The sequence below is a fragment of the Pleuronectes platessa genome, chromosome 21, assembly GCF_947347685.1.
Source record: "Pleuronectes platessa chromosome 21, fPlePla1.1, whole genome shotgun sequence".
NCBI lineage: Eukaryota > Metazoa > Chordata > Actinopteri > Pleuronectiformes > Pleuronectidae > Pleuronectes > Pleuronectes platessa.
This window is the reverse complement of record NC_070646.1, coordinates 14,073,774-14,091,082: the sequence shown is the minus strand read 5'-3', so window position 1 is coordinate 14,091,082 and position 17,309 is coordinate 14,073,774. Positions and strand designations below refer to the sequence as shown.

General features: G+C 41.4%; 3 protein-coding genes across 3 annotated transcripts; 2 read left to right on the top strand and 1 right to left on the bottom strand.

Moving 5' to 3' along the window:
* Positions 1–622: 622 nt before the first annotated feature.
* LOC128426942 (cytochrome c oxidase assembly protein COX19) lies at positions 623–2,436 on the top strand. Its single transcript, XM_053414006.1, has 3 exons — positions 623–769; positions 1,762–1,873; positions 2,072–2,436. Exons 1-3 carry the CDS (start codon positions 688–690, stop codon positions 2,166–2,168), a joined length of 291 nt encoding a protein of 96 aa, XP_053269981.1. The 5' UTR covers positions 623–687; the 3' UTR covers positions 2,169–2,436.
* A 2,025-nt stretch (positions 2,437–4,461) lies between these two features.
* On the bottom strand, positions 4,462–9,527 carry LOC128426941 (RNA-binding protein with serine-rich domain 1). The gene is made up of 7 exons (XM_053414005.1): positions 9,451–9,527; positions 7,980–8,126; positions 7,703–7,852; positions 7,285–7,387; positions 6,028–6,181; positions 5,764–5,905; positions 4,462–5,657 (listed from the first exon to the last, which is right to left on the bottom strand). Coding segments are annotated over exons 1-7 (798 nt in total). The 5' UTR covers positions 9,453–9,527; the 3' UTR covers positions 4,462–5,557.
* A 292-nt stretch (positions 9,528–9,819) lies between these two features.
* On the top strand, positions 9,820–13,769 carry LOC128426939 (solute carrier family 2, facilitated glucose transporter member 11). Its single transcript, XM_053414004.1, has one exon. The coding sequence runs from the start codon at positions 10,019–10,021 to the stop codon at positions 11,687–11,689; it is 1,671 nt and encodes a 556-aa protein (XP_053269979.1). The 5' UTR covers positions 9,820–10,018; the 3' UTR covers positions 11,690–13,769.
* Positions 13,770–17,309: the final 3,540 nt, after the last annotated feature.

The following is a 17,309-nucleotide window of genomic DNA, read 5'->3' as shown; positions in this document are numbered from 1 at the left end:
TATTAAACGGACTTAACTCACCGACAACAAGACAAGAACTCAAACTCAATTTAGTCGTCACTATTCTAATTATTATCCAAATCAGATTTAAATAATGCTATATATTATTATTATATATTATTGTCATTATTAGTATTCCCCCATCACAATCCTAGCTAGGTTCATGATAACTATCCTCCATCACATTCCCAGATCCATGATCCAGCATCACCACCACCCTCCCATTCCATGAAATTTGAATAACAGGAGTAGTTGTATTACTATAATATATTAAATTATGTTAATTTTTAATTTAATTTGGCAGTTCTCTATTTATGTTGCAATTCATGTTTGATAATTAGTTTAATTATCTATCAACTCGATATTACTTATCTTGTTTAACTCAAGCGTTTCTTATGATTTTATTAATGAATAATATATAGATAAAACGAAGCCCTGAGAGGTCCATGACTCATTGTATTTTCTCAATGCTACATCCCTAAATATTCAATTATGATTCTGATAATGATCCTAATGTGGTTTCCGATTAAAATTCCAGTGTAGAAGCCAGAGGGTATTCATCTTTTTTTTTTATCATCGATGAGATCCGCTCTACTACTAATGTCTGTCTTGAGCTAGTACGTCACATTCAGGCGACAGCAGGCTCAGTTCTGTCCGAGACGGTGACCAGGAATCAGGTAAACAAACATGTCCACGGCTATGAACTTTAGCTCCAAGGCTTTTAAACCTCGAGCTCCGGATAAAGGCTCCTTCCCCCTGGATCATTTAGGTGAGTAGAGACACACAACACACAACACACACACACACACACACACACACACACACACACACACACACACACACACACACACACACACACACAAACTGTACTTCTCTTCTAACCTACTGACTCTGATCTAAGCACAAAAAGTGCTGGATTGGCAAAAACATCTTGAGCCACTTAATATGTTTTATTTCTTATTCAACCTTTGTTTGTCCAGGAAGGATAAAGCCAAGACAGGCAGCAGTACATAGGAAAAAAACACATAGCACAGCTAAAAACACAGAATACAAGGAGAAAGCACACCTATACAGAATACTAGATCAATAGAACCACAATCCACCACCCGGCTGAGGACCAGAGGGGACCGGGCCTTTTCTGTCAGTGCTCACCATCACCCTGAGGGGATCTGTCGGCCAAACTCCTCTTTTTAATCTCTGTTAAAGACACATTTGATAGGTGGGCTTTCTCCTTGTTCTGATCTTACAAACTAGTTTAATCAAATTCAGTTATATTATATCATGTTTATACTCATATTTTTTGCTTTAAAATACCTTGAAACTGTGTTTTGAAAGATGCTATATAGAAATAACGTTTATTATTGTTATATTATTATTTCGACCCACTGTCTCCTAAAATGTGACGTATATAAACTTATCACAGTCCTGTTTGTGACGGATTTCGAATGCCTTAATGTTACCGAAGTCAAATCTGACAAGTGTGGGACATACTGTGTCCTAACTTGATCTAATATCCCACATTCAGATTTTCCTCATTAGCTTTAAAAGAAAGAAATATTTATCAACTTATCACACCATCATATAAAATGTGGTCAAACAACTAGAGACAATACCAACAGTACATCACATTAAAGTATTTCGTCACAGGGAATCTTAAAAATACAGCATCCCTGCAGTAACAAACACATAAGTTAATATTTATATCAGTAACATGACAAAAGCTATCTAACATTGATTTTTGGCTATTTGTTTTTATTTCAGGAGAGTGTAAAGACTTCAAGGACAAGTTTATGAAATGTCTGCGAGACAGCAGCTTCGACAACTCCCGGTGTCGCCTGCAGTCCAAAGACTACCTGCAGTGCCGCATGGAAAAGTAAGAACGCTCCCTGGAAATACAGCCGGCATTTTTTCACACAGTCCTTGCATGTTGTGGCTCGAGCTGTTTTCAGACATGAGGGTGGTGGTGGTGCTGGTCCACGTCACCCAGAACGTTTTGTAAAGATAAAACCACTGCAACCATGCTTGGAAACATGTGAGCTGAATCTTCTCCTTCTTGTTGTGTGTTTTCCAGTCAGCTGATGGCCAAGGAGCCTCTGGAGAGACTGGGATTCAAGGACCTGCTGGAGGATGCTCCTCCGAGCCCAGCGGACGCAGACTCAAAACCCTGACCTGCTGAAATCCCAGCTGCGGATTCATGACGACGCTGTTTCTCTGACCTCAACACGTCCAGCGTTTGTTGGGGACCAGATGATGACACGCAGACGAGAGCTTATTAAAGACTGCTGTGAGTGTGAAGCTGAGAATGACCATAAGAGGGCGCTGTTCATTTGATGACCTTGGTTTGAGTTTTTATCAAATACTTGTGTAAATAAACAATATGTAATATATAGAGGTGTTGTTATAACATGTCAATAAATCCTTTGTATTTAAACTGAACTGTGTGTGTTGATTAACCAGCAGTGGTAACCTTGTGATGAAGATGTTTGAAACATTCGATACAATTGATCTGGCGACATCTGCTGGTCAATTGCTGGAAGTGAATTTATATGGAGGTGCACAATAAAAACTCTGAACCAGTATATAAGCGATAACTTTAGTTTTTTAGTTGAGTCCAACAAAGGCATAGTTAATATATCTATATAGTTATATATTAAAACATAGGAAATAGATGATATGATCTCAGCAGAAAATTCAATTCTTAGGCAAATTTTGGAGAAAATTAATTCTAATATTTTGAGAAAACAATCGTAATCATCTGCGTGCAGGGTTTTATATTTTCACATTGAGTTACGTTCAAGATGTTAGATCCAGAATAATGAAACTCTGGGGAGCTTCTTCGAGGTTCTCTTCACTTCTTATTCCTAAAAATGACGTAGTTTTTCATTTACTCTCCTCACATCTTAATTCTCAATTACAACTTAATTGTCGTCTTAATACAACTTTACTCTTGTTATACTGCTTGTGTTGTAATTGAACAGTTTAGCTAACTGTTCTTTAAGAATGCAGGAGGGAATACATTTTGGGTGTAATGCTCCCATCACCTTTGTTGTGCTGCAGTATTGAATTCAGATTGGGCCTTCGTTACATCCTCTGCCCCCTGCTGGCTGAGTGGCCACATTACCTTTGTACTCATGGTGTCCAGTTTTTTATCGTCTCCTCAGGTGAACTGGGTTTGGCTGATGAGGAGGAAACTATTACAGCAGGAGCAGGATGTGTGTCTCTCTCTGTTGCTGCAGCAGCCTGCCCAGCATGTTGTGTGGTTTTTCCTGATGGGGCTTGTAGTCCAGATTTTGAGGCTTTATTTCTGTTTAGTTCAGTTCTGTTGTTAGTTAAGAGGCTCAGAACCTACGACCCTTCTAGGGTTGATCTGTGGGCTTTTCCTTCTTTTGTTCATTTAGGCCGGCCCATCAGCCCCATTTGTTAAAGTTGGCTGTGTTTGTTAATTTCCCTCTTGTAATAAATCAATATCTTTTTGCCATTACCCTCTGACTTTGAGTAGCCTCAACACTGTATGAGCTTATTTGCTATATGTCTCATTTCACGGACTAGCCAGGGGTGCACCAACAGGGGGGCTAATGTAGGCAAATGCCGTGGGCCCCACGCTAAGAGGAGGCCCCCAAGAACAGCTGATAATGTTGGTCAAACAACTACTACTTTGTGAAAAAAACACTTAAATTCTATGATTAGCAGTAGATTACAGCAACACAATGGTTGTTATTGTCCTAAAAGGGCCACGCGCCTGTTGCTCTCTGCCAAAAGCTTAATTTTAGAGGTTTAGACCAAAATCTAAGAAACTATTTTCCTATTATTGTACGTTACTATTTGTGAATCTGTGCAGTGCCTGTTCTAATCCGGCCTGTCTGGAATGGGCTGTTTCTTTGGTCTGTTGTGATGCTGCTTTCTGAAACAGTAAAAGTGACCTGCGGCAACTGAGCCAAGTAAAGACTGGCTCCTGGACTCAGTCCACAGAACCATAAAGCTGCATTACCGCTGCTGCACAAAGCTGCGACCTGGAGAATCCCTTGTGTTTGAGTCCCAGCCACCACTGCATTTTTAAGTCACACCAAATTCGACACTGCACTTGCTTGGGCCCTTAACACTACATATGCCAAGTGTGAGGCCGATAAGATGAATGATTCTCGAGATGTGTGAGCCACAAACAGTTTTCTGGACTTGGTAGATAAAAGCACAGTGTAAAGATCTGTTCAAAGATGAATGTGGTTTGGTTCAATGTGAGGCTGCGTCTCTGCAAACATCCCAGTGACTGATCTTGAACACTGATCACTAAGGACTAAACTGTAAATCTGACTTTTCCAATATTAATCAACACCTCTCATTGTTCATCTCAGAGACAAACTGATTCTGTGACTCGTTGCTCAAAGCTCCTCCCAAAACCAACGTGTGTGTGAACACAGTGTGACTTTTTAAAATGGCTGATGTATAAAAAAAAAATAACTTGAGTTGTTAAAGTTCCAACCATGACCTTTTTATTGTCAAGTTAAACTGCACATTAAACAGGAAATACAAAATGAGACACACACACACACTATGTCATGAAGATTGCTTCAGCTCACACACCGATTGAACACAACTCTCTACAGAAAACTAAAATCCTGGATCCAGAATTCACCGTGTCACAGAGTTTTAGGATGTTAACGTCCAACCACTTTGTATCGACACTGTATCACCCATGGAAAAATATTAGTCAATGTCTAGAGGCAGTTTAATTCAGATTGAATTGTATTGGAATCACAGTTTAGTGACCCCTAGTGGAGGGGTTAATAGGGGCTGAACAGTTGACATTAAAACAGTATCGTTTAATCATGTGTCTGATCCGTCACTTGTCCCTTTTCTTTTTGCATGTTCTAGAAAAAAACACTGAGTGGTAAGTGCCACCAGTACAGAAAATCAAATGTATTTCTGGCTAATAGGACGTGAAGAAGATTTCAGTTGTTTCAGAAAAAGATTATGTGACCCTACCTCAAAGTAGAGCTATACCGATATCAACAATATTAATTCATTGCCAATGTAATATTGGTATTAGTGTATGTTGGAATCCATAAGTAAATTTAATAAAACATTTTAATCACATTTTTAACTCCTGAAAATTGCGAAGTACTTCATATTCTCCAATGAAAAACCACATTCACCATCTATACAAACCATGGAAGGTAGTTCTTTACGAAATGTGTTCAGTAAATCTAACAATTCTAAATACAGGACTTTATGTTTATCATTATAAATTGATATCTCCGTTCTTCTCCACCACCAATCGTGGATTAGGTAAAAGACCATTTAGCTTCAGAACTCCTCAAAGAAGTCTTTCGTCGTTTAGAGTTTGTTTCTTCACATTTAACACAGAACATGTTCCAGTGTTTCAAAACAGTTTGAAAACAATCCACCAAGTGAGACATTATAGATTTTTAAAGTCCACACTCATCATTCATTGTTTATAACAGTTAACCGTAAGAATCTTTGCCTCTCATATTTACTTGGACACACTGATAGACGGTAGATGAAGAGATCCAGGCGGGGGGAGGTGGGGGTTGGCCGATCATTAGCGCGAGGAGTTAGAGCTGGAACGGGAGCGGTGACGCCGGCGGCCGGGGGATCGAGACCTGCGCCGGACGGGAGAGCGTCGCCGTGGAGACCGAGACCTAGAAGAGCGAGAGAGTGAGATGGGAGTTTGGAAATGTTTCAGCTGTGGTAAAACAAGAACCGGTTCCCGAATCGAGCCGCAGGGACTCGCCGCATGCTGCTCACCTTCGCCTCATCCGAGGGGGGGTGCGGCGCCACATTGGGGGCGGGGGAGGCATCCTGCGGGGTGGGGACATCCTGCGAGGGGGCGGGCGCACTGTGGGAGTCAGCACGGCGGAGACTGTGATCTCCTGACCGTCAATCTGACCTAGAGGAAATAAAAAACAGGGGAAATCATCAAATGGACTTAGTTTTCTAGACATTAGTATACACGAGAGCCACACTGGCGTCAGCTCCACTTTGTCAACATGTGCCCCTGCATCCTCTTACCTCCATCCATGTGTTTCAGGGCCTTCTCCGCATCGTCAGGCATCTCAAACTCCACGTAGGCGTAGCCTTTATACAGGTGAGGGTGGGTGCGGTTCACGGGCATGTCAATCATCTTGATCTTTCCATAGGTGGAGAAGATCTCCTGGATGTGTTCCTTCAACAACAGAGAATAGGACATTTGGACATTTGCCCCACCAACTACATTTAAGCTGCCTTCAAACCAGCATTGAGCTCCAGAGACCCTACGGACATTCTCCGCAGTAGGTGTGTGTGTGAATGCAATTGTCCAAGTGAGAGCCTCCAGTTCGCCGGCCAGTCCCCTGGTAAAAAGTCTGCAGAATATCCAAATGAGTAGATGTGAGAACACAGCGGGAGTTCCTCCGCAGGATTGACCGCGAGCAAGTGTGTGTGTTGATAATGTTTTTAACAAGTGCCGGTCACAAAAAATGTAAAAGACTAGACAAAGGGAAAGAAATAGGAGAATTAAAATGTTGCTTCCTGCCTCTCCCTGTTGCACCAACCTCGACTGCTAATAATATGAATGCAAGCAGATGAAGGTAGATCTAGTCTATATGGAGGAATCTAGGTCCAAATAGAGGAATCACTGTTTGCCAGTATTTTGATTTTTCTTGACTTGAACAGCTTCAAACATCTGCTTTGTGAGAAGAAAAAAAAGGTGAAACTACATTACTAGAGGAGAGCCGCATCTGAACAATTTACAGCGCAAAGGGTTTTAAAAACTCTACCATGCGCTATATTGTGTTGTGCACTGGATGTCTCACACCTTTCTGTGTTTAATGTTTTATTTACTGCGCTTTCCCCTCAAAACCAGTGAAGCGAGTGTTGGACTCTTATAACATCTTATAACAGGAATCTTTGCCAAGAGGAAATATTTAACACCAAACTAAAACACTCTTCAGAAAAATTAATATTTGATTAAATTCAAGACAGTGCTCAAAATCTGCACCATCAACAATCTACTAACAACAGTGAAAACTGTTCAATGCATCTTCCACATTTCCTTTGATTCTAGCGTAACCTAAAAATAAGAAATGAAATTTATTTGTGGTTTGTTGCCAACATTTACATGTGTTGCCTTTTTCCCCTCATGACACAAATTCCTGTATCAATCACAAAAATATAGACTTTACTGCAGACTGAACTTATTCAGTCAAGCACTGGCACTTTACAGCAGCAGCAGCCTCCCAATTAACAGCAGAGTCCCACGTGTCAGTAGCTTGATATGATGGTATTTACCTTGATGATGTTTCTTGTCAGCCGGCCCAGGAAAACCTTGGTGGGTTTGGGCGTGGGACTTCTACGGCGTCTGTCCCTGTCGTCCTTCTTAGCAGATTTTGACCTATAGTGATGTTTACAATTAATTTACCAGAGATGAAAAATGGGCTCATTTCAATTATTCTAAAAGGACAAAAATATTTGCTATCAAATGCTCTTAGGATTCAAAGTTGAAAGTATTAATGTGTTAATGCAATCCTGTATGTAACAGTTTAATGTTGCACCGAGAAAAGGGGCAGCTCATTTTTTATTGAGCTTTATTTTCCTCCTCCATTTTCCTCATGGAGTGGAAACTAAAATGTAAGGATGTAAAACCTCAGACGAAATAAACAAAAAATTAAGAGATCATCAAACTGTTTCGTCATGACTCATTTCATACTTAGAGCGTGAGCGCCGTCTGTTGTTGTGGCGCTGGCGGCTGGGGCTTGGCGAGGAGGATGAGGAGGAGGATGAAGAGCGGGAGCTGGACGAGCCCGAGGAGCTGGAGCCGCTGGAGGAGCCGGAGCTGGAACCTGAGCTGCTGCCGGAGCTTAACATAAACAGCAGGTTTCACGATGGGAAGAAAGAAGGAAAGACAAATCAGCTCCTTTGCCAAACACAAATCAGCTCAGATAAAGAAAAACTAAAAACACTTATTTGGTAAACAGGCCTCTGACCTGCTGCTCCCACTGGAAGCACCGCGCCGTGTACGGTTCTTCTCACGGCCGCGGTTTTTGTCAGCCCCTTCTTTGGTGGCTACTGACTTCTCCTTACCGCGCGGATTACTCTTGTCATCCTCCTTCCTCTTGGTTGGAGACGGCGCCCTATTGAAGGAGAAGAAAACAAATGAGTCAAGCTTTGAGGCGATTGCTGAAACTGAGCTGTTCAGAATTTAGAATACACAAGAAGTTATATCACGAGCACGGTTGGGTAACAAAACAATATACGTAAATAGCTGCTCGCACTAAACTCTGGAGATCCTCTGATCATTCTGCAAAGGGGCTATATGTAAGAACGCAGATGTCTGAGTGAGAGCCTCTGCAGTATCTTAGGCCAGTCTGAAGTAAAAAGTCAACAGAATATCTGAATAAGGACAGACATCCTGTGTGTTTGTTTACAGCACGTCCTGCCTCTGAACCACTGCTCCAGCTAATAATGATCGCACTTATCTTTAACAAGCACAGTAAACAAATCAAATAATTATCGGTGTATTGCTTATACATTATTTAATCAAAGTGAGGAGCTAGAACACATAATTGATCCAAGTCAGATTGGTAATATATTTATCAAGTGTTTGTCTTGAGTTCAAAACCACGTCCTTCACTCAGGAGCCAAATCTTTATTTCAAACTACAAATAGATAATACATGTGACGTTTATTTTGACAATTATCACTGTTGAAAATGTTGTATCTTACTATAATATTTTGACAATATCACCCAGGCCCTATAGTGGCTGGTGTTTGCAAACAGTAAAAGCATAAAAAGGTTACTCTCCATTTACAGAGCCAATAATGCAAATATATCTGCAATTTGATTAAAAAGACATGTTTGCACAAATCATTTGTTTTTAATCATACAACACGGGTGTGATTACAAGGAATGGGAGTAAGAAGACTAATCTAAGAGCTGAACATGTCATAAAAACAATAGTAATAACATGGTCTGTACACATATACAGACTTCTCTAAATAATTACAAAAACGATAAAAAACAATCTTATTTGGAGATACATCTGAATCATTCAAAGCAGGGATTAAAACCTCAGAATTAGATTTAGGATGACGAGAATAAATCACGTTTCACTGGAAATAAAATAATCACTTAATCTATCTAGACTTAACATGTGTATACGTTTATTAAGTTGTTGATCTACACGCACGTAATGTGTACACGCTATATTCAGCTGCGCATCACATCAGAATATACAATAGACGTCATGATTGGTATTCGCCTTAACACTCCATGTTAGCATTAGCCAGCGAGCTAACTTCGCTAAGCTGTGTTCTGTTGCACGCCAGGTTTACGTTGTTGAAGGCCAAACTCTGTGTTTAACTATATTTTTTCACTTTGACCTTTCCATGATTTTATTTACCCTTCAAACACGAGAACAAGAAATAAATACTAATATAAATGACGTGTTTACTTACATTTTACAGCCTGCTCGCAACACTGTTAGTCGCACACAGATGATGTAACGCGTCAGCTTGCTTTACACCAATCAAATATCTGAACGTAGGCGGGCAGCGGTAGATGAGAGAGAGGGATGTCTATTCCCTCTATAAAGTCTGTCAGGGTGTTTTCTTTTCATTTCCCCATTTATGTATCTCTAATATCTCTACTTATAAGTTCCATAATGACTGTTGAGTGAAACTTCAGCTCCACAGTGTTAGTTATAGACCTTTTCCATTCATTTGGATTGGCCGTGTTGGCCAGACCTTGCGGAGTTGTGTGTTGTGAATGTGCCTGACGGGACACACCGAGGGCTCACATTGCTTCATTCAAACCAAACCGGCGACAGGAAAGAAATGACATATTAACACAACCACAGAGGGAACGCTCAGAGTGACATGCGGTATATCCTGGAGTGTAGTTACATTTTAACCGTTAGCCATCACAAGTTAACTGCCGTCCTTATAAGGGACCGAGGGGCTGAAGGATCCGGACAGAGGAGGCATCAGGTTGGTGTATGTTCAGGGAAAGCTGCCCGGCGTGAAGATGAACTCCTCAGGTGACTCTGAGCCGGAGGAAACCAGCCCACCTTCAGGAAGCACCAAGATCCTCGCATTGACTGTGTGCTCTGCGGCCATTGGAGGCACCTTCCAGTATGGCTACAACATCTCCATCATCAACTCTCCCACGAGCTACATCCAGAGCTTCATCAATGAGACCTACGTGGAGCGTTGGGGCAAAGGCCTGGACATGCCTCAAGTGACCCTGGTGTGGACCCTGATCGTGTCCTTCTTCTCTATGGGCGGTTTGGTAGGCGCTCTGCTCGCAGGGCCCATGGCTGTCCACTTTGGAAGGAAGAAGTCTCTGCTCCTGAACAACGTCTTCCTGTTTGCCGGCACCGTGCTCGTGCTGACATGCAGGGCGGCAAAGTCCTTTGAGATGATCATCATCGCCCGATTCCTGGTGGGGCTGAACTCGGGTGTGAGCATGAACATCCAGCCTATGTATTTCGGGGAGAGCGCCCCGAAACACCTCAGGGGCGCTGTGGCGTTTTCCTCGGCTGTTTTCACCGCATTTGGGATCTTCTTGGGTCAGGTGGTGGGACTCACTGAGCTGCTGGGCTCTCAGCCACTTTGGCCCTACTTGCTTGCTAGTAACGCTTTGCCGGGGTTGATCCAGCTGCTGACCCTACCCTGGTTTCCGGAAAGCCCCAGATACCTACTGATCGACCGGGGAGACCGAGAAGCGTGCCTCCAGGCTCTTGGGAGACTCCGTGGCGGGGAGCCTCCGGTCCTGGAGATCGAGGAGCTGCTTGAGGAGCAGGAGCAGCAGCAGCAACAATCAACATCTTCTAAGACTGGATCCGCAGTTGCCAAATCGCCCTGGGCCCTGTTTAAGGATCCTGACCTGCGACCCCAGCTCCGAACAGTCATGTTCGCCAGTAGTGCCATGATGCTCTGTGGAAATGACTCAATCTACTTCTATGCTTACTACATCTTTCTAGCAGCAGGGATCCCTCCGGAGAAGATCCAGTATATCACCATCGGCACCGGCGCATCTGAGCTATCTGCTTCTATACTGAGCAACCTTCTGATTGAACGCGTGGGTCGCAGGTACCTTCTTGTTGGTGGGTACAGTCTCATGTCCTTCTGGTCTGTAGTCTTCACCGTCGCTCTCATCCTCCAGAGCCGTGGAGTGGCGGGGATGTCCTACCTCAGCATGATGTGCGTGTTTGCCTACATCCTCAGCTTTGGCCTGGGCCCTGCAGGGGTGACAGGGATCCTGCCAGCCGAGATCTTTGACCAGGCAGCTCGCCCGGCAGCGTACATGGTCGCCGGCTCATTCATGTGGATCAGTCTGTTCTTGGTGGGAATGCTGTTCCCCTTCATCGTCAAATACCTGGGGAACTACTGCTTCCTGCCTTTCCTGGTCGTGTGCTTGGGGTCCTCTGTGTTTCTGGGGCTCACCTTACCAGAGACGAAAGGCAAGACGATGGCGGAGATCAGTGCGGATTTTCAGAGAAGGAACAAGTCGAAGAAAGAGAGGTCAGAGAGGCAGGTGGAGAAGCCCGTTGAGACTCAGTACAAGCTGGGTGCAGCCTGCTCCTTCTCTGACATCATGCAAGATCCTGAGCCCGAACATAAAAATGGAGACATCAATTTGAATGTTCCGGTAGAATTGGAAATGAATCAGAAAGGGCCTATTGTGGCCAGTTGATGCACTTGATGGGTTTGGTGTCATTAGCTACGTCCTATTGAAAATACACAAATGCGTCTAATACACAACCAAATATACAAGCATGTGGCTAACACACAACACAACCAAATATACAAATGTGGCTTACACACAACACAACCAAATATACAAACATGTGGCTAACACACAACACAACCAAATATACAAACACGTGGCTTACACACAACACAATCAAATATACAAACATGTGGCTAACACACAACACAACCAAATATACAAACATGTGGCTTACACACAACACAACCAGATATACACATATGTGGCTAACACAACACAACCAAATACACAAGTATGAGACTAACACACAACATAACCAGATATACAAACATGTGGCTAACACACAACACAACCAAATATACAAATATGAGACTAACACACAACACAACCAAATATACAAACATGTGGCTAACACACAACAAAACAAACATGCAGGTAATACACTCGAAACAACCAAATAAACGAATAAGCGCCTAACACACACACAAAAAAAAAAAACTGCCAATACACAACCAAATACAGAAATTGTGCAAGTGGCACACACCACGATAAGGAGTGTTTTCTAGTCTACACAACGCAGTGATGAGCCCAGCTACAGAGAACTTTCACACTTAAATTTTAGCTTATTTTATTTACGTTTTAGGAGTGACTAATTTTAATATCTTAAATAAGTGAAACATTTCACAGGAAGTGTGACCCAGCTAACACACCCATGTCATGTGTGCTACTTGCACCACATTTCTGCATGTTGTGTTCTTGTGTTTTCTTAAGTACTGAGTAGCACTCTCTCTGTTAACAGATCAGATCAAGTGTAATCCCTTAAAGTCATGATTCTACTGTTTTCCTTCATCAGCATGATATTGTATAGAATATATCAATTTATTTATAGAATATTTTTAAGAAGGATATTCACATTGTAGCAGAGTAGTTACAGACTTATGTATTTAACAAGTGTTATTTATTCTCTCCTGACCTTAATGAATCCTGCACTGAATACTTTACTTCTAATATCAATGAAGAGTGAAGAGATTAATATGCCTTTACAACCCTGATTCATACCACAGATATCTACATGGCTGTATAGTAGAGTGAGTAGTTGTTGAAATAGCATGAAGTAACAGACTGGCATCTTGTTGATTACGGTATTTGTTGTGTAATCAGATTTATATTATTGTGTTTTGCTGACATGTCTCTCCAGTTCAGTGATCCCTGCTTAAGTCACAATTTCATGTTGACTTCACAGGACATCTAACACCTGTAATTTGTTTTTGTTTGTTGTTATTCTTGTATCAACTGGCCTGGATTTGTATTTTAACTATATTAGTTAGATTACCTAACATGTCATGTTTATCCACATGATGAAATTTATTTATTAACAGCGTGCATGACAATACCTTAATCGTGGTAGCATTATTTTATTTTTTTGCACTCAATTGCCAACGTTTTGAATGTAGTGCTCAATCTGGTCCAATAGGTGTCACCATTGTCTCTGTTCTTGACTTGCTCTCGTTATTGCACTCGAAGATAAAGCTGTTTAATGTCAAGATGAATCCCAGATGAAGGCGATGACGACACTTTAAAATTGACCAGCCTTCAGCTCACAGCCTTTCAGAGTTGTCTGTTGACCCTCTGTCGGGGTGTCTGTATGTTTCCTCTACCAGCACGTCACTTGAGTTAAAGGATCCCAGATATTTTGATCTTAAGATAATAGGAAAATGCAAATTTAAGAAAAGTATATTTTTTTTGCAAATAATGTTTTTACCTGGAAACCTTTATTTACATGCTGGATTTAAGGTTTTCTTTTTACAAAACCACTGCTGAAGCATGTAGGAGATGAATTGCTGATATTGTACGACACTGTCTACTCTAGACTATCTAAAGCATGTCATGGTACTGAGGGTTTGGTAAAAACCGCACTATGTAATGCTCAGGAGTGTTTTACAGTTACACGATTTATAATTCTGTGGCTGTCGAAAAACTGCAATCATATTTATTCAATGCCAAACCCAACTGAATGTACAATAATAAAATATATCCAACATTCCCACTGCTTTCCCAATTACATTTAATCACATTACTTTGGCTCCCTTTGCTCTTCAGCACTTCAATCCATCTGCTCCTACCCTCTCCCAATAAAAGTGTTAGCGTAATGCTGTTTATTTATGGAAACAAGTGTTATTTGAGAACATCGCACTCTTAAGGGAACTTCCAGTGAGCTATTTCATATTACATCATTTCAGCATTATTGAGTTCCGTTCAAATTAAAAACAAACGACGGAGAAGTAACACTAATTTGTGTGCTCACACAAGTGGGTATCATCAATTATTATTACAGGAAACATTACAGTGCAGTATTAGAGCCTCTCGAAGAGAAAGAAATGGAGATTTTAGGAATTTTGTGGTCATAAAATCCAGAGAAAAATGTCACAATATTATGAGAATAGTATTTTGACATTTAGAATTGTTATTTGTTCTCTTTTTTTCTCAATTCTGACTATTCTTGTCAGACTATGAGTTTCCTTTTAATAAATTGAGACTTCATGTTGATAAGATTACGCCTTTTCTCAAAACATTCTCACTCTTTTCTCATCAAATTACAACTTTATTCTCGAAATGAATTTAGTTTTCTTCGACATGGCCCTAATACGCCGTTGTAAAACTGAATATTCTGGCTTAAATTTGTCTTATAAGAGGGATAAAAGATCCCCTGCTATAGAAATCAGTCAGTGTTACACATGCAGAGTCACAGCAAATCTATAGCTGAGAGAATAGCCAGACAAGTTAAATGTTAAACACACATTAGTCTGTCTGGGGTGCTGGCTAATGACCTCTGGGACTTGATGTGTTTATCCGAGCTTAGGGCTACGATCAGGGGGTGCACAGAGACTCATTAAGGTCACTCACCAGCATACTGGCTTCCACACTAACAAACTATGTCCATGTTCTGTGGTCTTAGCTGCCCTCTCCATTAAAGCTGTTCAATATATTTAAAATTGACCATCATATACGTTGGTCGCAAAAGACAGCTTGAAAAGTGATTATGGGTGTTACATGTCCCATGCATTCACGCTCTGCATGTCAATATATTTGGCCAATCAGATGGAGTCCTGCTGCCCTTGATAATAAATTAAAGATATATCATTGACTGTCCAGGGTTTCTCCTGGATAGAGAATTACAAGCTGCCTCCGTCGAATTTCCTGCCGCCTCCACCTCCTGACAAAATTGTACTGTGGAAACGGTTTGGCTCGATTCGATTGGCAGTGGAGAGCGTGAATGGTAGAGACAAAGAGAGGAGCAGTAAATTACTGACAGAGCTGTAAAAAAAACTGTAAAGCGTGACTTTTTTACGTTCCAAATATGTAGGAAAAGACTCCAAATGATCACTGTGAGCAGACTTAGAGGAACTGTGCATGTTTGCCAGGTGTCTGCCCCGGACTTGGTGGTGCTGTGGTCGGGCGGCCTCTCTCTCGGGCTGTGGAGCTGTGTACACTGTGTGGAATGTTTTTAATAAAAAGATGTTCTTGGAATGGAAACAATGCGAACCCGAAGCAAAAAGACTTAAACACTGTGTACTTTTCCATTTGTTTATCTATCGCAAGTCATATCGTCATCGCAACATTCAACAACCTTAACGAATATCACATGTTTTCCTAATATCATGCAGCCCCACTCTCCCATTAATTAATTAGTTGCTAGTTAAAAAGATTATTAGTTTAATTTCTAATAGTCATCTTTGCTTTTTTCAACTAATCAAATCTATTGGATTTAGTAAGATGGCTAGGCTGAGGATCGCAGTGCAGCACATGACTGATTCTTGTTTTCCCCTCTGGGCCTCACTGTAGCTGCGTACGCTCAGTGATGACAACACTTCATATTACAACCCCATAAAAACCCACATGCTCGACTCGGCTGCTGCTGATACCAGCTCTCCTCTCTACTTGCTGCCTTCAGAACTGCTTTCCAGTTTGTTTCATGTGCCAGACAACAGGATCACCGGCTGTTTGTCTGATACTTCGTGTCCAGGGTGTTGTTCATTTTTGCTGCTATCATGATCATCATCATGAACACAATTATCAGAGTAATTTAAGTGAGAACTATTTTGATAACCTTAGCATGGGTAGGTTATGTTTTCACTTTTGTTGGCCTGTTCGAGTAATTAAAAATCACCGAACTGCTTTTCTTGAAACTTAATGGGAAATGGGCCAAGAAAGACCCCATTAAATGTTGGTACACATCCGGACAAAAGGGCAATTGATGAAATAATTACCCTTTCTTTAACACTGTGATGTGGGAACATCAGGCATATTAAGAGGGCTGATATATACAAGTGGGTGTAATTTGGTGTGGCTTGATTGAATTTAAGGGGACTGCTGGGCCTTAGTATGCGCTCTTCTGAGTGCCATCGTCGCTTACCAGCTTGATTATCTGAGAGGATAATTATGCTAATCTGATATGTTGTATTAGTGCGACCTGCAACCCACTGCTGGAAAACTTCAAATATTTGAATTAGATCTAGAGATCCAGACCTGATAAACAACAAATGAGATTAACTCTCACAGTTCTCAGCTCTACCTAGTCCCAGAAACAGCCTAAAATGTTATTAAAAGGACTACTGGGATTTGACCTCCTCCACTTACAACTATGCTACCATCCATGGGAGTAGTCTTTCATTTGAATGTCCCTTTCTCTCCGTGAACTTATGAGAAAACTGAACCAGAGCTCGGTATTCAAAGTGCCGAGGACATTAAAGCACAAGATGACATTAGAGGTTCAAATTTTGACGTTAAAGTCGGGATGATGCACCAGAGAAGGCAACGCAGACACATAAAGTGTAGGACCGTCCAAGGCAATGACTATTTTGTGAGAAGCCCTTTAAATTCTATTACCAGCTATGTGCAGGAGACTGCAATGACTCCATGGTCAAGCCACTAGCTCTCTAGCAAAAGCTTTCTCATTTTTAAAGGTTTTGTTAAAGAGCAGAATTTGTACATGTGTGTGAGTATGGTAGCCAGAAATGGTAGTGGATGTTTGTAGTGTTTTGCCTTTTTACTGAAACACTATATGTATATGCAGAGTATGTACTTTGTTTGAGAGAATCCTCAGAAGATTGGAGTGATGTGGTTTGATATCATGTTTTTCTTGAAGGGGTAAATCAAGTCTCTTTAGCCTGCTGCCCTCAAAGTCCATTGAAAAGCTCCTGAGGAATGAATAGCTTCATCATCGAGTCTTTCATTTGTCATGACAGACGCATGTTGCATTTGCTTGTTTTCTTATAATGCAGTTCAGTGAGCCCTCTTGGCCACTCCAGCATAATAGGAATAATTGCAACTCGAGTTAGTTTCTATGAAGACATAAGAAGATGTTAGCCATGCATTAGAAATGAGATTTACCATAATTGTGAAGGCTAGAAAAAGCGTAAATGCTAAAAAAACTCTTTGTGGACGCTTCTACACACAGTCATGGACAGGAATAGTTTGAATCACACAAGCTATCTAAAAGCTGCAGTCTCTCTGTGCCCCTTCATAACAAAAAGGCTGATGATGCTATTGTGAAGCAGACAGCGGATCACCGGGAACCCACCGG